This window comes from Rhipicephalus microplus, chromosome 8, assembly GCF_043290135.1.
Source record: "Rhipicephalus microplus isolate Deutch F79 chromosome 8, USDA_Rmic, whole genome shotgun sequence".
NCBI classification, from domain to species: Eukaryota; Metazoa; Arthropoda; class Arachnida; order Ixodida; family Ixodidae; genus Rhipicephalus; species Rhipicephalus microplus.
The window spans coordinates 34,080,939-34,106,453 of record NC_134707.1 but is presented as its reverse complement, the minus strand read 5'-3'; the positions used below and the strand labels follow the sequence as shown (position 1 = coordinate 34,106,453).

General features: G+C 46.7%; 1 protein-coding gene across 1 annotated transcript; it reads right to left on the bottom strand.

The window, feature by feature from the left end:
• Positions 1-7,733: 7,733 nt before the first annotated feature.
• On the bottom strand, positions 7,734-24,416 carry LOC119165758 (juvenile hormone acid O-methyltransferase). Its single transcript, XM_037417832.2, has 4 exons — positions 24,324-24,416; positions 10,291-10,919; positions 8,992-9,151; positions 7,734-8,026 (listed from the first exon to the last, which is right to left on the bottom strand). The coding sequence occupies exons 2-4, from the start codon at positions 10,876-10,878 to the stop codon at positions 7,863-7,865; spliced, it is 912 nt and encodes a 303-aa protein (XP_037273729.2). The 5' UTR covers positions 10,879-10,919; positions 24,324-24,416; the 3' UTR covers positions 7,734-7,862.
• Positions 24,417-25,515: the final 1,099 nt, after the last annotated feature.

The following is a 25,515-nucleotide window of genomic DNA, read 5'->3' as shown; positions in this document are numbered from 1 at the left end:
AGAGAGAAACATTTGAATAAAGCACTGGAGACGTTTGTCTGACTTCTCACCGAAAATAGGAGAGGATGTAACTCAAGCTATATGTATGGCATGTGGTAATTCTCTGTGGTATTCGCTGTGACTGCCTTTTGTATGATACATATTAGCTTGTTGTTTAATATGATATAGACGAATCACACATGCAATGGTTTTGAGGTTTATTATGATGGTTGTAATGAAGACCATTGCAGCTCGACTGCGACGAGCATCGCCTGACTGCTCTATTTCCGCTATGCCTTCTTCATGAAAACCAGTGACGGCCATCCGTGACGGATTATAGACCATCTGCATAGATCTACTGCGAGAATCGCCAGCTCATTTTGTAGCACGAAGTGGTTCCACTTCTCGTTCAATTTCACTTCGCAGCGGCAGTCACTTGCCTTAACGCTTTCCGACCCTCCTGTAGGTCAGTGCCTTTCGTTTTGTCATGGGCGACGTATGTAGTGAAGGCGACTGCTGTGGATAACATAGTTCTGTCTTAACTACCACACTGTGCCACTTTGTGAACTTTGCGTGCCTGAAACCATTCCCTCAGATGTCGACTTGGCGAAGTACATTTAGCAACTAGTTTGCACTAAAGCCAAACTGGAAGACGTATCTTCTAAGCTTATTCAAAATGGTAAATACAAACTTCAAGCTCCATGTCTCAGCTGTAGAAGCTGAAGGCTGAAGTTGAAATTTTAGCCTAACGACGTCAATGGTATCAAAGCACTCGCTGAGGAACTCTGCTTGGAGAGCATCCTGTGGTTGCCTCTGAGAAATCACTCAAGAAATGATGAAGAATGGTTGACTAATCGTGTGTCTCAATTTGAAGATATTCAAGGCTTAGAAACGTAGAATAGTTGCAGCACAAATTAAATTTCTAGGCCATTTTCCCCACAAACTGTACGATATATGACGTCTTACCAAAAGACTGCGAATTTTTCTCTTTTAAACAAAATTTTCTTTCCAATTGGTGTTTCATAATAATAATTGAATATAAGAGACGTTGTAATGGAGGGCTCCGAAAATTTCGGCTACCTGTGGTTCTATTTTATGCGCCTAAATTTAGGCACATGGGCCTCATTGTTCGCCTCCATTGAACAAACAGCTGCCACAGCCGGGGTTCGATCCCGCGACCGGGTTCGGTGGTGTTTGTAACAGCGTGTAATGTCCATAGATAATGCTGGAACATTCGGCAGCCCGTGTGAAAATGCAGACGCCCATCACTGCTTGTTAGTTGATAGACAACCGATGTCCTGTTTATCGCTATCAATGCCACAGAATGCATTGCTATAACATGAGCTGCACTTTTTTAGCCACCTTGCAGCTAGACCAAATAAAAAGTTTAATCATGGACATACCGTCTCCTACCTTTGTCAACGTCATGAATACGTGACAATATCTTTCGTTACGTAAATGATTTAGTTCTATTGCAACGAGCATTGCACCGGCGCTGCACTGGTTCAGATAATGCGAGTTGCATAAAAGTTAGTTTCATTTTTAGTAAGTGAAGCTTACATCAACGATATCTTTTAGATCATCAATGCGCAATAGCTGTGAGACGCAAAGCAACCCCGTTCTTTGCATTATTGAGACAGTAAGGAGGCACTACGCGAGACAAATTTTGATAACGGCACCACAACATCACAATTTAGGTGGGAGAGATCTCAGCATCAGAATACACAACAAAATGCCGTAGTTACGAACAAACGTCATCATACCGACCCAACCACACACACACACAAAAAAAGAAAGCGTGAAAACAAAGCTCGGCAGGTCTCGCGTACCTTTGAAGCCGATATTGTGCGAAGCTTGCACATGTAACGTGACTGTGTAGTAGTTTTTTTATTGAGCGAGATGTTGCGAACATGTGTGAAGGTATGTACGAATGCACGCGCAGACATGCGTTAAACAGCTGCATATGTGTTCAATCACCATATAAATATTGAAAAACGCAGTCAGACTTCACCAGGCAGGGTGAGCAGAAGCGTTCATTCGGCGATGTCTCTCTCGGCTCAGAACACCAACATGAAGGGACGATGATGATGCGTATGTACAATTGAGGACGATGGAGTGCTTGAAATGTGCTTACAATTCTTCCGCCCCCTCCCCCCTTTTCGAGCCGCCACTGAGAGATTAGATGAACGAGTAATAAAAGGCTTCGTATACGCGAGACGTGAACGATTTCCGTGCTCCGATGACGGTGGTCAGTGACGGACCGAAGTGGGGTGACGAGATAGTTAACTGGGGATGTCTGCCGTACGGTGTATGATCCAAAATACCGCTGAAGAAATTCCTCACAAAGCCCTGACGCTCAATCCGGGGTCCGTAGTAAAACCTTATCGCCAGGATTAACGGTCACGTCACGTCGTTTGCTAGCGCAGCGACGTTTTCTCTTTTTTTTTCTCGGTTGCTATCCGTGTTTTTCTGAGCGCTTTCACGGCAGTGCGTTGCTCGGGCTGTGAACTCTTCTGGGAGCGTGGTAAAGCTCGGAGCAGATGCAAAGAAGAATGCCGTGTCGAAGACTGAGGAAGCAGATGGGCCATACACGAGAGAAGAAAGGGCTCTATCCAGTTGATCGCTGTATCGCAGTATTGTAGGAGAAATTGAGAAACCGTGAAATGTTATCCCATGTTTTTTTTTACCAGGACGTAAATACGTGGATATCATGCCAGAGAGCGTTCGGTGAAAGTGCTCGGTAAGGCCCATTCGTCTACGGATGGTAAGTAAAAGTGGTTTTATGCGTTGTATTTCACGCCAGCAGGACTTCCTCGAGGGCCTTGGAAATGAAGGCTTTGCCACGGTCACTCAAAAGAACGTGAGGGGCTCAATGACACAAGACGATGAAGTGCAAGAAAAATTCAGCAATTTCTGTGGCGGTAGCAGAACGAAGAGGTGAAGTCTCGGCCTATCTTGTTAGATGGTCGACTTCAGTGACGATCCAACGGTGACCGGAAGACGTCAGCAGCAAAGGATCATCCAAGTTTATTCAGACAAATTCAAATTGTGTTGTCGGACAGGGAAGAGGTTGAATCAAACCAGCGGGTGGGGTTGTGGATCGCTTACGGCGCTGACACGACGCGCCCAAGCCCACGTATTTGGCCACCTTTGTGGGCAAGCCAGGCCAGAAGCAGTGCGTCTTGATGCCATCATAGTTCTTGTGGAAGTCTAGATGACCCGACAGCAATATCATCGTGGAATGCTTCCAAGACGAAGGCAGCAGGAAAGGACTGGGACCCATTTGTTGCCGGTGGGATGGTAAATGTAGCGCTGGAGCACACCGTCCTCAAGGCGAAACTGTCCAAGCTGGCATCGCCAGCGGCTGTTGGGTTGTTTAGTGACACAACGAAGGCGATCAATGAGAGCCCGACAGTAGGAATCCACCAGTGGAAGTCAACGTAAATCGGAGCTCGAAGACAATTTCAATGGGTCAAGCGAGGCGAGCGGTACGTGTTGTGAGGCAAGCTGGGTGTCAGAGTCATTCGAAGACGACGCGGGGGACGTATTGTTAAGAGAGAGCAAAGTGGGCACCGGGACAGCGCGTCGGCATCATGATGATATTTGCCATACGTTTACGCGATGGTAAAGTCACACTATTTTAAGCACAGTACTCAGAGTGCTAGGCGTCCTGACACATTCTTCATTGACGAGAGCCAACACAGTGCGTGGTGGTCGGTGACTATAGTGAAGTGCCGACAGTAGAGGTACGGGAGGAATTTCTGTATCGACCAGACGATAGCCAGGCACTTCTGCTCCGTGATGGCATAATTACGCTCACTTGTTGATAGAGTCCGGCTAGCGTAGGCTACAACCTGATCTTTAGAGGTGGGATCATGCTGCAGGAGGACTGCTCCAATGCCTTGTGCGCTTGCGTCAGTGTGGAGTATAGTGGGCGCAGCACTGGTGCGGATGTCAGGCATTCTTTCAAAATTTCAAATGCGGACTCGCAGTCGTCGGACCATGAGAAAGGAGCACCAGTGGACAATAACGCATTTAGCGGAGCCACTAGGGTAGCGACGTTGCGTATAAAGCTACGAAAATAAGACGCGAGACCAAGAACGCTGCACAACGTCTTTTGGTTGGGTGGTCGAGGGAAATGTAGCACAGCTGCGATGTTCTCAAGATCTGGTTGGATTCCGTCTTTGGAAACGACGTGACCGAGGACTTTGATACTTCTGCTGGCAAATGTGCACTTTTCGTACTTATCAGAAGGCCAGCCTTGGAAAGACATTTAAGTACCTCGTCTAATCTTTGAAGATGCTGGGCAAAGGTAGATGAAATAACAATAATATCATGTAAGTAACAGAAGCAGGTCTTCAATTTTAGACCACGAAGAACAGTATGAATCATGTGCACAATCGTGGCTGAAGCGTTGCAGAAACCGAATGGCATTACATTAAACTCATAAAAGCCGTACGGCGTACCAAATGCAGTTTTTTCGTTGTCAGCCTCGTTTATGGGGATTTGCCAGTAGCCTGATCATAAGTCAAGACTCGAAAACTTTTTCGCCCCTTGCAGTGTTTTTAAAGCGTCATGAATTCGGGGCATAAGATATAGATCCTTGCGTGTGATCTTATTTAACGCGTGGTAGTCAATGCAGAAACGAACAGAGCAATCCTTCTTTTTTTAACTAATGTGACTGGAGATGCCCAGGAACTCGAAGAAGGCCATTTTATACTTCGCGATAGCATGTAGTTCACTCCTTTTCAATGATTTCTCTCTCTGACTGCGAAACGCGATATGGCCGATGGCGTATCACGCGAAAACCGTCGGTTTCAATCCGGTGCAAAGCCGCGGAAGTCTGACTCAGTAATGTATTGTAGCACAGCTATCAAAGCAGGCTTTGTGCTTAGCTAAAAGGCCCAATAGCGCTTCCCACTGTTCAAGTGTGATGTCTGAACCAATGACAGCTCTAAAAGAGAAAGGACGTGAACCTGGAGCTGGTACTGGTGACGAAGACGGCCAGAGTACCACGATGGAAGTCAGTGGAAAGGCGTCGATCTTTGCCCCCTTCGGTAGCAGCATAGATTCTGCAGTTGTGTTACGAACGGGCAGAAAAACACGGTCACAGGAAAACCGGAGGAGGCAAGAGGCAACGAAAATTCCACGGGAAGTGCAGTGAAACGAAAGAGCCACTAGTGCATCACCGTCGGCTACTTGGGTTGATGCGACAGCAATCACGTGTTCGTGACCAGGACGCAAGACGCAGTCTTCAACATAACCAAGCTGGAGATCGAGGGTGACAAAACTGGTATGGGTGCATCCGTTGTATCCGGTATGTCAATGACGCTCTCTGTAAAGGATATAACAGCGAAAGCAGAATGTAGGAAGTCCCAACCGAAGATAAGTTCATGAATGCACGTTGGCAAAACAATCATCTCGATGCGGTGGCGCATGCCATCGATGGAAACGCAAGCCGTACACTGTCCGTCAGGTTGAATCAGCGCGTTATTTGTACAACGCAACAAAAGTCCCACATAGGGCGTTCTGACTTTACGGAGCTGTGAGCACAAGTCACTATGAGCTCCACCTTAACGATAGCTCTCACCATTTCCCGGAGGACGTCAACGTTGGTGGGGAGGGTTGTTGACTCCGCCCTAAAAGAAGAGACGCCGACGTCTCTGTTGTAGAGTCGCGCACGTTCCTGTAGTGTCCTTTCCATAGTTGTTGCCTCGGACCGCAACTTCGCCACTGTTCGCGGTGGATTATGCACCAGGCCTGCAAAAATCTCTTTGTTTACTCCGCGCATTAGGTGCCGCAACTTCTTTTCCTCGGCCATGTTTTGGTCGGCTTGGCGGAAAAGCTGTGACATGTCTTCTATGTACATGGCCACGCTCTCGTTATTCCGTTGGTTCCTCGCCTGAAGAGCAGCCTCTGCCTTCTCTTTGCGGTCCGTGTTCGGATAGGTTGCGATTAGCTCTCGTGGGACGAGCAAGGACGCTTCGTGGTTCTCAAACCACGTACGTGCCGAATCTTGCAGGGCGACGTAAACGTAACGAAGTTTCCGAGCTTCGTCCCAACCATTCAAACGTGCAACGCACTCGAAGCCTTCGAGCCAGTCCTCGGCATCTTCAAAGGTGTCACCGTGGAAGACCTCTGGTGTACGTGGTCAATCCACGATGAGGTGAGATGGAGATGGCATCGACTGGGTGGCCATCGCAGTGACGCTTCTTCTTGAGGTCTCAACAGGTCTTGCTGGATCAATTAGAGGCCAAACTCGGGCTGCTCACCATGTAGTCGGCGACTCGTGCGTTAGTGCACAGGTGTCAATTCTGCTGGCTCCAATCTTCTGGGATGCGGACTTCTCTCCCTTGTCTGTGGTGGGCTTGGAATCATACCCAGCACCTCTACCAGATTGTTACCAATAAATATAGCACCTGGTACTATACAAACTATTTATTGTTACTATACAAACTATTTAGAGCTGCGTTTGTTCTGCCTGTTTTCCCTGCGGTGCCTCGTCCATAGCGCTGTTTGAGTTCACACAAAAATGCCTTATCATCTGACCCACCAACACACGCTGCTCGTGTTCCACGCTGAAGCACAGGTGAATCGCCGATCCCCAATTTCCCCAGCTTTTACGTTCAGCGCACGTGCATAATATCTTCGATGTCGATTCCGGGACGGAAATACCCCACTCAGGAAGTATTGGTATACATAAAATATTTTTGTGTTAGTTATAATCTTGCCAGATAGAGTAAGGCTTTAGAAGACTTTCATAATTAAGATTTCAACAATGCTAATTCTAGAAATTATCAATAAAACATTAACGAAAAGCGAGCTGAAGAGAAACAAAGTAAAAGTTATACTTTTGCAAGAAATAATGTATAATAATCCACTACGATCAGCATATTGGCGCAACCAGGGGCATGTGGGACAACTGAATGCACTTTTGCAAGTAGAATAATGCAACTGCACGGAAATGTGGAACACGTAGGTGATATTTACGGGGCAGTGGCGATAATATTATGATGCTTCAGTAAGTCTTTAACGTTTAGGGAACAAAACGTGCAGACACTCATGATACGCTGATTTATTATCGTATCAAGATGTAAAAAAAAGATATATACCAAACGTGCCATGGCTCAAGCTGTAATCCATAGTAGATGTGCAAACACGTTTGAACCAGTTACCTTCAAGAGAGCTATGAAGCATCATCGAAACCTTCGTGTGAGAGCCTCTTCACCCCTCTTCTGTCTTTTAAGGTAGGCGTTAAAATGTCTCATGTCCTCAAGCATCAGGACCTGTCCTGTTATTTTGTGAGGTACTAGGTCACACAAGTCTTTTTTCTTGGAAACGATGACACCCATAAAGCATCCGTGTTGTATATTACGAACTGTTGACTTCGCATCTTTTCCCCAGGAAACTTAGATCGTTCTGAAAAGAAGTACCTATTCCATTTTTACATTTGCTGCCATGGGGAAGCTTGTGCACTGTCGGAGTTAACCAACCAAAGTGTAGGCTGCAATAAGCTTGCAGTGCAAAGTGCAAACTTATTACAGATTACAGTGCAAGCTGTAATTAGATTACAGTGCAAGCTGTAATAAATATAGAACCCTGCGCACCGCAACGTTCTCAAACACTTTTAGCGCTCGTTTGAGTGAGCATTTGGAGAGGGCCTTGGCCAGGTACGACCTCATATATGTGCTTGATACGGCTTAGGACACGCGCATAACTTTTAGCATCTTCCTATAGGGACAGAACCATGACACTTATTTCGGAAAGCAAGAACTTTTATTCTCTTTCATTGTCATCTATGCTAGTGCAGTTGCGTCACACATCCAGTTTCGTTTACGAGAGTTGATGGTGTCGTGTTCTCGTTCGGACTTACATCGTGGACCTCAGCAAGGAGCTTTTGATGCCTTGACTACGATTATCCTGTAGTGGCCCCTGCCAGCTTCAGGAGCGTGCAGTTTGCGGAATTGGTCTCTGAAGAAAGTATCCAACACAAGTTTCTCCTCGCAAGTGACCAGATGGGAAATTGGGCAAACACCGTGATACGCAGCTGCAATAGAGTACATTTGTATATATAGCATGACATACATACGAACTGGCACCACGATTATATAGAAATGATTGCCACTTGACACAGAGGGGTACAAGAAAGCGCCATTGCCTTGTCTTCACCTGGCTCAAAAGCATTTATTCATCCCAGATTAATATAAAATCTTGTCCAGCTGGCTAATCCTGGAATAGTGTACGTGTTCTTTTTTTTTTTCAGTGTGCAGGACAGTTGCACCAGAAAGTCAGAATTTCCGTGTTTCATTATCACTAAGAGCTTTTCTATTTTGCATTGAGCAGTTTAGGTTGGCGCGAACATCGCCAAAGGAAGTCAAACTAATGTCTTTTCGCTGCCATTGATTAGCATTCCAAAAAGTCAGTTTATGATGAATACCTCGGCCTATTGGGTCGTCCAATCTAAAACAACAGGTACTATCCAAGGCTCGCATCTCCTCGTATTTCATTCCATCGTGTATCATCAACGCACCCAATCAACCATTCAGGCGGGTGCGAATCAAAGGCATTGCATATTTTGCCCGAGACATTACAGTTACAAAAGCGTTGGGACACCTTTGCCAGGACTGATTAAAATAAAAACCTATTTTATGTAGTTACTTCACGTGAACAGAGCTTGGTGGTTCCAATGCGAGGATGCCAATATTTGCTTTCAAAAACCTATTTTCACCTTACGGTGTTTCACGAAATTAACACGTTAAATCTAGTGCACTATACTTACCCTGACTGTGTTTTCTTAACTAGAATATCACGCATTTAACAAATAGTTTTTTTTTGTCGTAACGGGGTGCCCAAGTCTAGCATCTATAGAAGCTTCACATTAGAAGGTAGACTGTAGGCTATAGAAGAAGACAATTTTTAGTACCGAAAATCGTCGCCCACGTCCCAATGAGTGCCATTCACTGTGGCTAAGCACTGAATGGTGATGTTCTCGTTTTGTAAAGAAGGCCGTACCTATGATCTCCTCTTCACTCCAGCCGTCAAATATGGTGGATGACAGTGCTTCCATAATCGTCGGAAAGAGGTCGGCCTGTCGCAAGAGTCCAGAAATGTACCGCATCAATTCTCTTTTGTCCTTCATGTCTTGTGTTTTTGGGATGAACTTCAGCAGCGTCTGGCGATCAAAAAAAAAAAAAGGACGCCGTTACAATCCAGGTACTGTGAGGTTAAGCCGAGCTTTCCGAAATCTGCCACGACGCGTGAGCTGCGTCTAGTAATAATCAGAACACATAAATTTCCGCATGCCGAAACAAAGACGCAATTAGGGGACTAATCGTAGTGGAGGACTCCGGAAATGTAAACAATTTAATGTTCTTCAGCACTCTCTAGCACCGGTCAAGTACATGGGCTTCCGGCCCTTTTTGTCATCGAAATGCGAAAGCTAGGGTCAGAGCTTTTACCAAACTTATCACGTCGACTGTTTTTGTACACTTTGTAGCATTGATCACATAATGGGACGTTAACGAAAACAAGAAATTTCTACTAGTAGTATTTTACCTTTTTTCAGTACGTAGAACAATACAGTTCACACAAAAAGAAGCTTTCTTAAGTATACTGGCATCATGAATTGGGCTGGCGAGTACACGCTGATTTTGAATGAAGAGCACTAAATCAGAACATAGGTAATATATGCAAACATGGGGATGACTGACGACCATGTTTTATGGCGTTTTCACGTCAATATAAGCAGGAAAAACAGTCAGGATACGTATTACTGATTAAGATATTGCTGCAAAAACTTTTGAATCTCTGTTTTTAAAAATGCATCAACTCATTTTTGAAAAGCGGTAGTGAAGCTGCCACTATTTTGCATTTTTCTGGACGCAATATCCTTAAAAATTTCACTTCGGCATTGCTCTGCATAAGTTCCTAGTATCTCCCGATCTCTACGACCTGGCTCAAAATCAAACTTTTACGTGGATTTAGAAGATACTCACGGACCTTTTACGGATGCTATAGTACATTAGAAGCTGGGATTTGGCACTGTTACATTGGTAAAAGTTCAGAATAACTTTTGTATTGATCTCTCGTCAGCGAGAGGTACGGGGATCGATACCCCACACCTCCACCAATAAGGTTACTAGTAACGTCTTTATCAATCTATTCTCAATGCACAGAACTTTACGAGCAAGACGGCGCCAGTCGAGCATCAACCAAAGACTAACTTCGTCCTTTTCTTTCATGCATCCTTGTTGCAGCGCCTGTTATGTATCGATATTATCAAGGCATTTACACTCCCTTTTTTTTACATACCTTGGAGTATTTCGCCCAGCGGTCCATTTTCGCAAGAATATTCCAAACTTCAATAATTTGCACAGCTGCGCAGATGACGAGGAGGCATTCGCCGGAAGACGACATAAGCCTGCTGATGTTCTTCAGCGCAGCGCTGATATCTTCCACCCAGTTGAGACAGAAGAAAGAGTACACTCTTTCGAACTGGCCGAACTCTTCTAGAAAACCCGTCACATCGGAGCATATGTCGAGCACTGCGAATTCAAGCTGCTCGTGGGCCGAGTTGCGTCTAGCATGCTCAATCATATCTCTGGAGCAGTCGACGCCGACAATTCTGCGACAGGGAAGACACCGGGGTAGCAGTACATCGCGCGTGAAGTCGCCTGGGCCGCAGCCGACGTCGAGAAACTGTTGCGACTGGTCGGGCTCCGTGCTGAAAGCCAGTTGACAAAAGTCGAGGACGAACTGGCAGTACCTTCGCTGCAGATGGTTGCTTTTTGCGTATTCTGGAACGCTGAAAGGTCCACTTTGCACGTTTCGCCGACAGGGAAGGCCAGTGTCAGGGCTTTCATTGGGATCTGTGTCACTGACAGTTGCCTGAGAATACATCTCGGTGAATCTCTTTGGGTTTCCTAATAAGAGAAATTTACCTGCACGGAAAAGAAATGGGTGGCAGATTGGGAACGAATAGAATAATTGAAGGGATACTAATCAATGCCCCTTCTAAGCTTTCACTATATTGTTAGCAATGTCAGGTTCACGTAAAAACAGAGCATTCACTTGACACGAGACACTTCGTGAATTCGGAAAACCGCTAAGAAAAGATCGCACTCTATGAATCCAGGCCAACTGCTTCATGAGAAGCGAAAGCAGTTGGATATTGTGACGTTCTTACCACCAGATTACTACAGCCCAAACCCACTTAGTAATATCGCGTTCGATGTAAATACTGCGGTGATTCGAACACGACGAAATACATCTCACGTGACATTTTCAAAACTTACAACGACCAGATCTTCGTTGTGAGCTGCACGACAAACTGTTGTTGATATGCCCTTCCATATTGCCACATGGTTTGCTTGGGTGAGATCGATGAGTGAAAGAGGACAAAGACGATACGATCTATCTGAGCTGCTGCTTGGCTAGTCGACTCGACGAGCCGCTAAAAAAACCGCTAAGAAAACCGCTAAGAAAAGAAAGATAATGCACAGTAGAAGGAGAACGAGAAAAAGAACGAGATTGTGCCATTCTTGCCGATATCCTCACGTTAGCAGTAGCTGGTGCATTCGGAGCATTCGGACCTGCACTGTGAGGCTCGACTGTGAAGGAGCTGCCCGGGCTCAGGATCGGGCGGCAGTATCCTTTTTGTTCTTTGAGAGGTCGTTATTTTCCGGTAACTGTATCGGTCTTTCTCAGCTGAAGCAAGTCATTCGATCTTGATGTCATTTTCTTCCCCCGTCAAGGGCACTCCCCTTGGTTAGCTTCCACTCCCGCCAAGGATTGGCCGATAGACTATTTGTTACGCAGTGGGGCGAGAAGTGTCCCTGTGGCGCTGGTACCTACAGATGGGGGCAGTATTCCGATGAAGAACCCAAAGGCGATTTAAGTGGAGCTTCGGAAAGCCACTTCGCATTTCCAGGAGATAACTGAGGTCCACCAGTTTAATCGCGGAGGCATCCTGTGCTGTTCCGCAGATCAGGAATGCATTCGTGAGCTCCTGCAATGTTCCGAATTCGCAGCGCATCCGGTAAGCCCATTTATTCCGGCACACCTCGCATGCTCGAAAGGATTAGTCCGCGGCGTTGACACAAGCCTGACACCTGCAGAAGTGCTCGATTTGTTTTCGGTGGCGGGTGTAATTTCAGTATACAGATGCACCCGTACCATTGACAACATAAAATCCCCAACGGAATTGGTGATAGTGACCTTTTTAGGAACAGTCCGATTTTCCGAAATTAAGGCATGGCCACTGATCTATAAGGTAGAGCCACTTTCCCCCAAACCCCTGCAGTGTTTGAAATGTTGGCGATATGGGCATAGCGTCAGAGGGTGCCGATCAGTTCTTAGATGCCGTCTGTGTGGTGAAAATCATGACAGCCGCGAGCGCAGCTCTGAGATAGAGAGGTGCTGCTTATGTAATGGGGCGCACCCTGAAGACTCCGCAGACTGTGCAGCAAAAGAAAGGGAGCTTGCCATATTGGATATTGTAGAACGCAAGAGGTGCTCTCGCAGAGAAGCCGTTGCAGAAATGCAGGAGAGATCCAAAGGATATGCAGGTGTTGCAGCACGTAATACCACCGCCATGGATGCATCTCTCGCAACTTCTATCGCAGAGGCCATAAAGAAGGCTACGGAAAAGGCAATGGAACGCCTCGCAAACAACCTTTTTGAAAGCTTGGCACAATTGGTTTCCAATCAACTATCTCAAATTCTAGGTGTAGCATCTACGAACGATTGGGATCCTCAGACATCATTGGTATCGCAGCGTACGGAAATAGAAAGTGCAACAACACGTCAGCGAGCGGTTTCTGCTGAGGCAGGGACTTCAAAAACAACGGAAGACGGTGATCTTACGGATGATTCAGAAGCATGTGCAGATATGGATATGGACTCTCATAAGAATCTGAAGTGAACCCGATCTCCCCAATCAAAAAATCTTTCGAATAATTCGAAATCTAAAAAGTATCTATCCAAAAAGGAATTCTTTGAGAACATGTCTAAGAAAGACTTCTTGCGAAAGGACATTTTGGACCAAGCAGTTTCTGCGATGGTTCTGTCGTCAAAATAGGTTCACTAACCATATTACAGTGGAATTGCAGATGTATATTTTCCGCAGCCACAGACCTATCTGTCACAGAACGAGCGCTAAACAAGAGCGCGCCGCCAAATCCTTGCGACAACGGGCGGCAGAAACGCCGCGAGGTAAAAAGAAGAAAAAAAAAGAAAGCCAACATCCAGGGCTCCCGGGCGCGCGCTCTCCCCGCAGAAGCACGGCTTCGCAGACGATCCTCCTCACCCCACATCGGCGGCCCAGCAAGGCCGCGATTTTTCTCGAACGAAGGAGGCGGGGTCAGACCGAGTGAATCATCCTCCGGAGAGGGCAGTCGAACCGTCTCGTGCCTCTCCCCAGCCTTCGCTGCGTATCGCGCCGACGAAATGACGAGAAACATCTGGAAAGTCGCGCGCAAGGTATTTAACCGAGCAGCCGAGACGAGAAATCAGGAGGTGACGGAAGTTAACGCCAGAGCGCGTAGGAATTCCGCCGTGTAGTCGGCGAAGGTTCTGCCCGTAGTGACAGATCAGGAGGAGACGGAAGTGAGCGCCAGAGTGCGTAGAGAGTCCGCCGTGTAGTCGGCGAAGTTTTTGGTCCGTAGGGACGGCTCGAGCTACAGGCAAGAGCGTGGGTTTACCGCTATCGAGCGAAGACGCGGGCAACAGCTGCGTGTGTGAAGCCGACGGATTTCCGGCGAAGAAGACGTTGAAGTTTGAAGAGTGGCCAATTGAAGACGGGAGGTTTCCTGGAAGAGAAACTTCGAGGGCGCGGAACGACAACAACGCTGGACTTTGAGTGAGTGATTCTCGGAAGAGTATCATTCAGACTTTTGTTCCAAGGACTTCGGACTGAATAGGTTTTATATCTCTTTAGTCTTTAAGTGTCTTGGTTGTTCAATGCATGCGACTGCATTGTAGTGCGTATTGTTGTCTGTGTCCGTTGTTTCAAGTGTGGTTGATTGTACTGTGTAGTACGTCGTTTGTTTGGTGACGTATTGTATGTAACTATTGTGGAGTGTGCATTCTTGTGTTTGTTTTCGATCTGCCATTTTTGAGAATATAGTATTTGTTTTGTTTATCAACTCTCGGCTCTGACTTGTTCTTTGGGCCACAACCGGCGTCTGCTGGCGCGCCAAAAAGGACCACTTATAAATTGTCCACGCTTTCGTGGTGCGGTTCGGGGGGCCAATATTTCGGCCCTTGGAATTAGCCCGGCGATCGCCTCCCTAATTAACGGGACAGGTGTGACAATTAATCTGGCGTCCGCGACAGGACCTTTTGGTGCACAGTTTGTCCAAAGTAGTGAGAAAGAGCCTCGAGTTGTTGATAGTGCTATCGGAACGATTTTGTGTGTTGTTCAGTGTTCTCGTTAACGAGTGCAGGGGAGTGTTCCGATAGACTGATTTAGGCAGATACTTTTTGCACGCGGCAAGGTTTTAGTTGCGAGTTGCGGGACACAATGGATCTCGAAAAGTTAGTTGCTCTTGGTGAAAAGATGGGTCTTTCTGGCGCCGAATTACGGAAGTGGGTCACCCAGAAGGAAAAAGAAGAAAAAGAGAGAGCCAAAGAAGAAAAAGCAGCCGAGCTGGAAAAAGAGAGGTTGGCGGTCGAAAGAGCCAAAGCGGAAAAAGAAGCTGAGTTGGAGAGAGAGAGGTTGGCAGCAGAGAGGGCCAAGCAAGAAAAAGCAGCTGAGTTGGAGAGAGAGAAGTTGGCAGCTGAAAGGGCGAGAGAAGAAAGAGAAGCAAAAGAGCGCCAGCTGAAAGAAGAAAGAGAGGAAAGGGAGCGGCAGCGGCAGCACGAGATGGAACTCGAGCGGCTCCGTTTGCAACAGCGAAGTGAAACTCCCGTCCAAGCTAGAGTTGAAAGCAGCGAACGGGAAGATCACGGCTTCCGCTTGAACCCAAGCAAGTTGCTCGTAGCGTTTGATGAAAGGAAGGACGACCTAGACGCGTACCTCCACAGATTCGAGACGATTGCGAAGAGCCAGAATTGGCCGGAACATCAATGGGCAACTGCTCTGAGTACTTGCTTGAGTGGTGAAGCGCTCAGTGTGTACGGTAGGCTGACGCCGACCGATGCAGCCAACTATGCAAAGGTGAAAGCTGCTTTGCTGAAGCGATTTAGATTCACTGTGGAAGGATTCCGGGACAGGTTTCGGACAGGAAAGCCAGCTGATGGTGAGACGGCTACGCAGTATGCCGCCCGACTTTGCCATTATTTCGACAGATGGATTGAACTTTCAGGGACAGCGCAGGAGTACGATGAGCTTAGAGAGCTCCTAATTAGAGAACAATTTCTTACTAGTTGCCACCCGAGCCTGTCGCTGTATTTGAAAGAAAGGAAGGCGGAGTCATTTGAAGGAATGCTTGAATTGGCTGATCAATTCTTAGAAGCGCAAGGAGGAACTAATTTGGCAAAGGTCAAGAAGGAGTGTCCTGATGATTCGAAGAAATTGGTTCCCGAAGAAAAGAAGCGTGCACCAGAGAGCATTCCGCGGTGTTTTTTGTGCAACCGAGTGGGTCATCGCGCGAAAAACTGTCGAACGATCTTTACGAGCCCTACGGTAGTGAAATGTTTTAAGTGTGGTCAGACCGGACACAAAGCAGATGCTTGTCGGAACGGAGTGAGTCAAACTCACCAGGTATCCTGTGTTCAAGCGGCACCGAAATCTGATAATAATGCCGTCACCGACGGATTCGTAGAATTGAAAAATGGAGAGAAAATTCCTATTGTCGGTGCTGTAATGTCAAAACAGCCAACCGGTGTTACGAAAGGAATGCCAGCGCGGCCTGGAAAAGTTGCGGGCAAAAAAGTTACGGTGTTAAGAGATACCGGCAGCTCCACGGTTATCGTGAGGAGAAATTTGGTACGGGAAAGAGAGTTGACAGGCAGAACGAAACCGGTTTGCCTAATTGACCGTACGGTCCGGATGCTTCCCGAAGCAGAAATTGAGGTTGAAACCCCGTACTTCAGCGGGAAGGTTACTGCGTTATGCATGACGACCCCCCTTTACGACCTTGTCATCGGAAACATCGACGGGGCGCGAGGGCCGAATGATCCAGAATGTTTGGGAGAAGACCCGAAGATAGAGCCCTCGCCAACACAACGGCCGCGAGATACAGTGGAGGAGCATCCCGTGACGGATCTCACTAGAGCCCAAGGAGAAGCTGCGGCGCAAGAGACAGCGAAGGAGAAGACGATCGTGTCGAATAAGTTCACGGGCCGAGCAACCGGACTTACGTCGGCACGACTTCAACCGACCGACAGTGTAAAGGAGACGGAGTTGGCCAGCCGGGCAAAATGTAGAGGCATTATCAAGCGGGTAAATAAACAGACAGGACCCGTCGAATGTAATGACGCATTAACGGTGTCGGAAGAGACAACGATGGCTGAGACGACGCCTCAGATATCGTCGTTGGAAAGGGCTCGCCGAAAAGGAACGTGGAAACACAAGAAGAGATCGAGCGAGCACCGCAAAAAGGGGCGCAAGCGCTGTTCGAAGTACTCAAGATAGGTGCTGAGGTGGAATCAGAATGTGTTTGGCAGGGCTGAGTGACATATGTTGTGTTAATGTTCTTGTTATCCTGTGTCTCAAGTGTATGTCGAGCGAGTCAGTGTTCTGTGCGATGATGTGATGTATAGTGTTGTATAATTATTGTATAGACAGAACCTTGTACGTTTGTATTGTTTGGAATGTGTGATGAAGTATTGTAATCATGTGCCTGTGGATTATATTTCATGTGCTGTGGAATTGAACTACAATGTAAGATTGTATTGCGTGATATATTGTGAATGTGACGTGTCACGAGCGACGGATTGTGTTACAGTCTGTGAGAGTGTGTGGTGACTTTTCGCGCTCGTTTGTGTGGTTTGAATATTATGAGATAATATTCTTAAAGTGGGGGGCAGTGTCACAGAACGAGCGCTAAACAAGAGCGCGCCGCCAAATCCTTGCGACAACGGGCGGCAGAAACGCCGCGAGGTAAAAAGAAGAAAAAAAAAGAAAGCCAACATCCAGGGCTCCCGGGCGCGCGCTCTCCCCGCAGAAGCACGGCTTCGCAGACGATCCTCCTCACCCCACATCGGCGGCCCAGCAAGGCCGCGATTTTTCTCGAACGAAGGAGGCGGGGTCAGACCGAGTGAATCATCCTCCGGAGAGGGCAGTCGAACCGTCTCGTGCCTCTCCCCAGCCTTCGCTGCGTATCGCGCCGACGAAATGACGAGAAACATCTGGAAAGTCGCGCGCAAGGTATTTAACCGAGCAGCCGAGACGAGAAATCAGGAGGTGACGGAAGTTAACGCCAGAGCGCGTAGGAATTCCGCCGTGTAGTCGGCGAAGGTTCTGCCCGTAGTGACAGATCAGGAGGAGACGGAAGTGAGCGCCAGAGTGCGTAGAGAGTCCGCCGTGTAGTCGGCGAAGTTTTTGGTCCGTAGGGACGGCTCGAGCTACAGGCAAGAGCGTGGGTTTACCGCTATCGAGCGAAGACGCGGGCAACAGCTGCGTGTGTGAAGCCGACGGATTTCCGGCGAAGAAGACGTTGAAGTTTGAAGAGTGGCCAATTGAAGACGGGAGGTTTCCTGGAAGAGAAACTTCGAGGGCGCGGAACGACAACAACGCTGGACTTTGAGTGAGTGATTCTCGGAAGAGTATCATTCAGACTTTTGTTCCAAGGACTTCGGACTGAATAGGTTTTATATCTCTTTAGTCTTTAAGTGTCTTGGTTGTTCAATGCATGCGACTGCATTGTAGTGCGTATTGTTGTCTGTGTCCGTTGTTTCAAGTGTGGTTGATTGTACTGTGTAGTACGTCGTTTGTTTGGTGACGTATTGTATGTAACTATTGTGGAGTGTGCATTCTTGTGTTTGTTTTCGATCTGCCATTTTTGAGAATATAGTATTTGTTTTGTTTATCAACTCTCGGCTCTGACTTGTTCTTTGGGCCACAACCGGCGTCTGCTGGCGCGCCAAAAAGGACCACTTATAAATTGTCCACGCTTTCGTGGTGCGGTTCGGGGGGCCAATATTTCGGCCCTTGGAATTAGCCCGGCGATCGCCTCCCTAATTAACGGGACAGGTGTGACACTATCATACCTTTCTTTACAACTTTCCCCGGATATTATATCACTGCAAGAAACGTGGCTTTCAACCAGCCAAAAGTTTTACCTGAAAAATTATCGGCTATTTCGATCGGACCGACCTAGCAGAGGTGGTGGGCTTGCTGTCTTGATAGCAACTAAGTTTAGTCACAAAGCTACGATCTCTTATCGTTGTGCGACTCCAGATTGTGAAATTTTGATAATAGACATAATATTACCCGACGGTTTTCCCTTTTCGTTTGTAAATGCGTATTTCTCAGCCGGGGTGCAAGACACACGAAGTCTAGACGATATGTTCTCTGCCTGCAGAAAGGATATATTAATCACTGGAGACTTCAATTCACATCATGTGGCTTGGGGTTTTAAAACAGATTTATGCGGGAAACGTTTGTAGAATGGGCTATTGACAAGAATTTATCTTGTTTAAATTCGCAATCTGCCACTTTTGTCCGAGGTCTCTCTAAATCTGTAATTGACTTAACATTTTCAAGCTCATCTTTAAATATATGTTCGTGGCAAACTTTAGACTGTGCTACTAACAGTGACCACTTGCCTATTAGTTTTGTTCTGAACTTTCCAAAAATACATGTCGCCGAAAAGGCGCGCTCATTCCTCAACTATAGAAAATTAGAAAAAGACTTGAGAGCTACTTTTGATCGCCGCAAGGACATACAAGGTGACATTAGGGCTATGAGTCTGTGTGCAGTGTTAAAAAGATCAGTAAAAGACGCAACTTTTAAATTAGACTCGGCCACAAGAGGTTCTTTTAGTTCATGGTGGACTGAAGAGTGGATGAGGAGCTATAAAACGGAAAGCTGCATGGAAACAACTGCTGGTCAACCAATGTCCAAAAAATTGGTGTGATTATAAATTCGCAGCAGCAGACTTCAAACGCACAGTAAGTATAGCAAAAGATGGTTATAATATGAAACGACATGATTATCTTTCTAGGACTAAAAACAAAAAAGCGCTCTTCAGATTTTTAAGATCTCAAAGATGTTACCACCCGCTGAAAATATTGACTCTTCTGTTCTTTCTCCCCGTGAGCTCCTTGATTTAGTAGAAAGCATTGCGAAAGGGCTCCAAGATAGATTTATGTCAACCATACCACTGCACATTGTGAACCCAATGGCAGGCGAGGATTTCGAGGAGGTTACTTTAGATGAGCTGGCAGAGATAATAAGGCACTTATCTCCTTCAGCACCTGGACCAGACGGGGTAACAAATGCAATGATAAAAGTTATATTCGAGATTTGTCCATCTGAAGTACTTAATCTGGTGAATTTTTCTTTGACAAAAGCTTGGATACCTGCGGAATGGAAGCTGTCTCAAGTGATTCCACTTCTTAAAAAGCAGGAAAAAGGATTCGCCTTGGACAATGTAAGGCCAATATCACTCACGTCGAATCTGGTTAAGCTAATTGAAAGAGTTCTGAATGCCCGGGTAATGAAATATATTGATAACAACGCAATATTACACCCCAGTCAAATTATATTTAGATCCGGTTGCTCAATATGGTGTGCGCATGTTGATTTAGAGAGCCGAATACAACTGGCTCGGCGTCGGCGCCAATATTGTGCTTTAGTTACTCTAGATTTGGCTAAAGCGTACGATAGAGTTGAGCATTCAATTTTATTAAAACAGATGGAATATCACCACTTTCCCAACTACATCACTGCGTGGGTGTCGGAGTTTCTAAGAGGGAAAGAATATTACTGCTTTAGTTTTATTTAACATTTTCTTAAGCCCCATTCCATCACCTAAGGATATTCACTTATATGTGTACGCGGACGATATCTTTCTTTGCAAGTAATGCCGACCTTCAATCCCTATACCAGAGTCTACAAAATTATCTTAATATCATAGAAAGATGGCTTAAAAACATTCGTATGACCCTGAACGTAAAGAAAAGTGGGCTTCTTGCATTCTCTTTTCTGCAGCCTATCAACATCTCGTTAATGTACAGTAATGAGCTCATTCCGCAGGCGAATTCCCTTAAATATTTGGGCATCATAATAATGACACATTAAATTGGAGAAATCACATTGATGATGTGCACTCCAAGGCAACACGGGCCATGGGGTGGCTACGGAAGCTTGCAAACCGTAAAGCGGGTTTAAGAAGAGATGTGCTAATAATGATATATGAACTTTATGTGCGGCCCATCATGGAATTCGGATGTGTATTATTTTCTGGCAGCGCAGCTTATAAAATGAGACCCCTAATACTGCTGGAAAGAGAAGCGTTGCGTTTGTTTCTGGGTCTACCAAAGTTTGTGGCAAATAACGTGTTGTATATGGAAGCTCGCCTACCTTCTTTGATAAATAGGTTTAAAATTCTTACTGCGCAAGCATTCTTAAAGATATACAGTTCACACCAAAGACTCTCATTTTACGCTTTCATTCAAGAACCGGCTTTATTTTTCGAAACCCATCGGCCGCGACTACGCACCCCGCAAATAGTATTTCCACAAGCGCTACTACAGCAATTGAATGTAAAAATTAAACATATGGGTCCAATACACAACCTAAAGTCAATGCTTAGCATACAATTTGATGATATATTTCCTCATAACGCAAAACAATTGGCACATAGGTATTTAAATGACCAGTTAGCTGATTATCTAGCTCACCTAGAAATAAGCAATATCTTGCGACTGATGCATCTGTGTCAAACGAAAAGGCTGGGGTTGGCATCTTCTCTCCTTCTTCGGACTGGTTCTTTTCGATTCGACTCCCAGATTATACCCCAGTATTCATTGCAGAATTATTGGCCATTGTTCTTGCCCTACGCAAATTGCCCTCAAGCGAATCATTAGCAGTTATCATTACAGATTCGTTAGCAGTTTGTAATGCACTTTCTGCGGCAGTAAATGTAGAGCTGATGAATACGTTTCGGCATTTAGTACCTAAAAACGTAAAAAAACTGCATTTGCTATGTGTACCGGGCCACCGCGGATTATATTTGAACGAAATGGCGGACTCTTTAGCAGCAGTATCCATGGGTGGGCCCACCATCCCAGTTTTGCCAGATACGGCTTACGTGACAGTGCTAAGGTTCCGAAACGCTTGCCTGCAGTGGGAAAAATGTAATTTGGATACATTCAAAGGTTTTGAGCATTTGAGCTATTGCTGGAATAAACAGTGGTGTGTATCTCGCCAGTTAGAGGTCACTTATACCAGATTGCGCTGTGCAGTTCCACAACTAAATTATTACCTTAACAAAGCTCGACTCAAGGCGTCACCGCTATGCATTTGGTGCAAGTAAATTGAAACAATTGAAGATTTCTTTTTATTCTGCCATCGTTATTCTTATCAGAGAAAACGATTTTTAGTAGCCCCAATACAAAAGCTAGGCATACAAGTAAATCTACCAGTAATTTTATCACTTGGCGGAACTTCATTTGGTTACTGCCACAGGGATGTATGCTCCACTGTGTTTGATTACATCAATGCAGCTAAAAGATTACCGTGCTAGTGGACCCCAACCTTTTCAGATTTTTAGTTTATAATTCGTAGTTATCGCTTTCAAAAACAAGAGATGGTTTGACCGCTTGCTCAGCAAATATTTTTGTTTTTTTTTTGGTAGTATTATTTTTGAACTACTTTTTCAGATTGGCTTCATTTTCATTTTAGTTTCAATTAAGTATCCTGCCGCCCGGTTCTTGGCCCATCCCCCTTTGTGGGTGAGCGCCATCCATAAGAGGTCATCATCATCATCATCATCGACGAGCCCATTGTATCAAGTTTGTCGTGAGAAACGTGACGAGACTGGTGGAGTTGCTGGGTACAACGTCTCACGATTCACTCGATGCCCAAGACTCCGCCCAGCAGCCGTAACACAAGCCCTGCACCCGTGGACACTCCTGTTCACAGAGTAAGCCGCCGCCAACGAGGCCTACCGCCTGAGACACCAACCACTGACGCAGCGACTATGACTTCAACAAAATATCCCGTGCAAGCTCCGACACCTTCCACGCCGATCTACTTCACCGTCCAGAACCCGCTCATGCCTAGCCCCTTTCACGGAGAGCAGCATGAAGATGTTGACGACTGGCTGAGTGAGTTCGAACGTGTCGCAGCGATAAATTACTGGGATGATGCCGCGAAGCTCCGGAACGTGTACACTTGCTTAAAGGACGGTGCCAAGACGTGGTTTTGGAACAGGGATGATGTTCTGACATCTTGGCGCGAGTTCCAGCGTCGCCTTCTGGAGACCTACAGGAGTCCCGACCGCCGCGAACGGGCGGAGCGTGCACTACAATCACGCGTCCAGATGCCCAACGAGACCGTCTCGATGTACGTCGAGGACATGATACGGCTTTCCAAGCGAGTGGATCCTACTATGGCAGAAGATAAAGAGTTGCGCCACCTCATGCGTGGTGTGAAGGAACAACTTTTTGCTGGTTTGGTGCGTAATCCCCCCAAGAGTGTTGCTGAGTTCCTTATTGAAGCGGCAACAATGGAGCGAGTACTGCACCAACGATCTGCCCTGTTTGACCATCAAGTGAATGCTGCCTCAACTCCCGAAATTTTCGCCACCCCTGGGAGCAAGAGCTCCGAATAGATTCGCGAGGTCACCGCTCTGTTGCCCGGGAAGAAATGGAAAAGATGTACAGGACAAGGCAAATTAACGTCAGTTCTATCACCAGTGTCATCCGTGACGAGGTCCAGCAGGTGCTGCACGCCCATCGTTTTCCGCCGATGTCGGTTGATCCGGAAACGACTCCTGTGTCTACTGACAGTCGCCGTCGTACGTACGCGGAAACCTTGCGATCTGCCACGCCTCTTTCTGGTCAAGGAGTCCCGACCCAGACAGTGCCACCCGTCCCGATCCAGCCAGTGCCGCACGTCCCGATCCAGACAGTGCCGCACGTCCCGATCCAGACAATGCCATACGTCCCGATCCAGACAATGATGCTGTCAGTCGCGATTCAGTCAGCGCACGCTGATTTGGACATCGATAGTCGGCGTGCACCAACGCGCAAGTCTGATCTCTGGCGTACGCCCTACAGACGACCCCTCTGCTATCATTGTGGTGAGGGTGGTCACATTTATCGCGAATAGCCCAAATGTCCTGGTGTGGGCTCGTCGTGGCACGCAAGAAGCAAGAAGGATCTCATCACGCATGTCGGTAGGAACAACGAGTAGGAAGGCTTTGTCGCTACCACGGGCGTTTTTCTTGTAAAGAGTGCCTCTTCTTAGACAAAAAGAGAACAGTTCGCGAGCGATGTGTTGAGGGACCTGAGAGTTGCGACCTTCCAGGGAATCAATGACTGGGCGTAATTCGTCGTCTGCCTGCTGTTTTAACATAAATTCGGAATCGCTAACTGCTCCGAGAAAGGCATCTTCATCCTCGGAGCCCCTGACAGCGTGCCCCGCAGGCGCTCGAGAAAGCGTGTCGGCGTCTTTGTGTTTGCGCCCTGACCTGTACACAATCGTAATATCGAACTCCTGCAAATGCAAACTCCACCGAGCGAGACGGCCGGATGGATCTCTGAGATTTGCCAGCCAGCAGAGCGAATGGTGGTCAGTCACCACTTTGAAGGGACGACCGTAGAGGTAAGGCCGAAATTTGGTCGTCACATGGTTCGCTTGGGTGAGATCGATGAGTGAAAGAGGACAAAGACGATCTATCTGAGCTGCTGCTTGGCTAGTCGACTCGACGAGCCCATTGTATCAAGTTTGTCGTGAGAAACGTGACAATATATAGCCTCCTTGCCTTAGACAGGCCACTACGCTGAACCTTAACCATCCAGTAGAGATGAATGACAGTCTAATGTAAGAAAAAAAAGAACGCTACAGAAAACGAGCGTTTTCCGTTAAGAAGTTGATGACGTGTATTCGCATCGCGGGAAACGGAAATTTAGGAGATCACTTTCACAAGCCTGCCATTTCATGTGGCTCAGACCTCGCCTTGTACATGCGTACGGGACAGTATTGGCTTTGATGGGTTTTATTGTTAATACTTCCTATTCCTCATTGATTTGAAAGACTCCAGGTTGAATGAGATGGTTTTGGAGTGTCTACTTACTAGCTTGTAGTTAGCTACCTCCTTCGAACACTGTTTTCTTTGTATATGCACCAGCATTTCTCGAAAGTCTGTATATATACAGCATAAAAACTTCATTGCAAGCATGGAAAACTGTGAGGCAGTGGTCATATCAAGTAGGAACTGCAGTCTTACCGACAACGGCCACTTTCCTGCACAGCAGCCTCAGCGAAGACAGATGCTGTGACGAGGTGGGCAGTAAGGGAAGTACTGCCCCACTGCAATGTTTAACAGCTTGCATTACAATGATTGTCAGATGTAGGCTATATTTTTTTTATTTTTTGTGAGCTCGTTTTATCGTACAACACTTGACCGGAGGCTTGTATAAGCCGATGATGCCGTTATTCCGGTTATCACATTGCTGAAATAAACGCAGCCCTCTTTGTACCGTATAGGAAAAATAGTGAACATCTGCCTGTTGCTTTTAGGAGAAGATAAGTAAGGTCATCAGACCTTGTGATGTGCTATGCATGACTGTGTCAAGTTCTTGTCACACGGCTGGCCTTGACCGCTGTTACACCCAACTGCAGCTACCTAAGGTAAACACAGTCATCGTGAACCGGACGCAGGAGCTGCTACACGTGCGCAGAATGCGCTGGGTGTTTTTTTTTTTTGTAACTTAAGTGAAAATTGATGCCAGCCTTCCAACATCGATCGCTGTTAGCCTCGTAACCACTTTTCAAGCCACTATAGCTGGATTTCTCCATGTGATCGCTAACACAGGTGGCTAGATTCATGCAATTTGCTGTTATTTATTGGAACGTGACAATTGATTACCATATACACCTTGCCATCATTTGAGTAGCATACTAGAGTTAGCCAGCTCAGTGAGACCGCACAGTGGCACCTTCAAGTAGGTGGCCACGGGGAAATGAATGGCGCAGCCTGGTGTTGTGGAATGAAGTGGCCGTGAGGACGACGAGTTCTTGATAATGTTCGTGGTGTACGAAGAAGCCCTTCATCAGCGTCCTGATCAGCAACTGTGCGTACTTGAAGAAATCGACACAGCAGAAAAGGAGCGAGATGGCGCGGAGATGATGTGTCGGTGACTAGTTTGCTGTTTTGCTTCATCGAGAGACGATCGTGGACATATCCACGAGGTCAGTCGTGGTACAAACGACCCGCCGTAAAGTGAATTCAGGACTCTTTCGGGAGTGACACGCAGATCGTTCAGATACAATCTAAGTGTGTGTGAGTTCAAGGGGCGCCAAGACACCACCATGCGAAGAGCAGTTCCTCTAGACAAACGCGTCGCTGTTGGTTTGTATCACCTGACATCATCAGCGGCATCGATATCCCCTTTCGCCTCGGTCGTTCAATTGTCAAT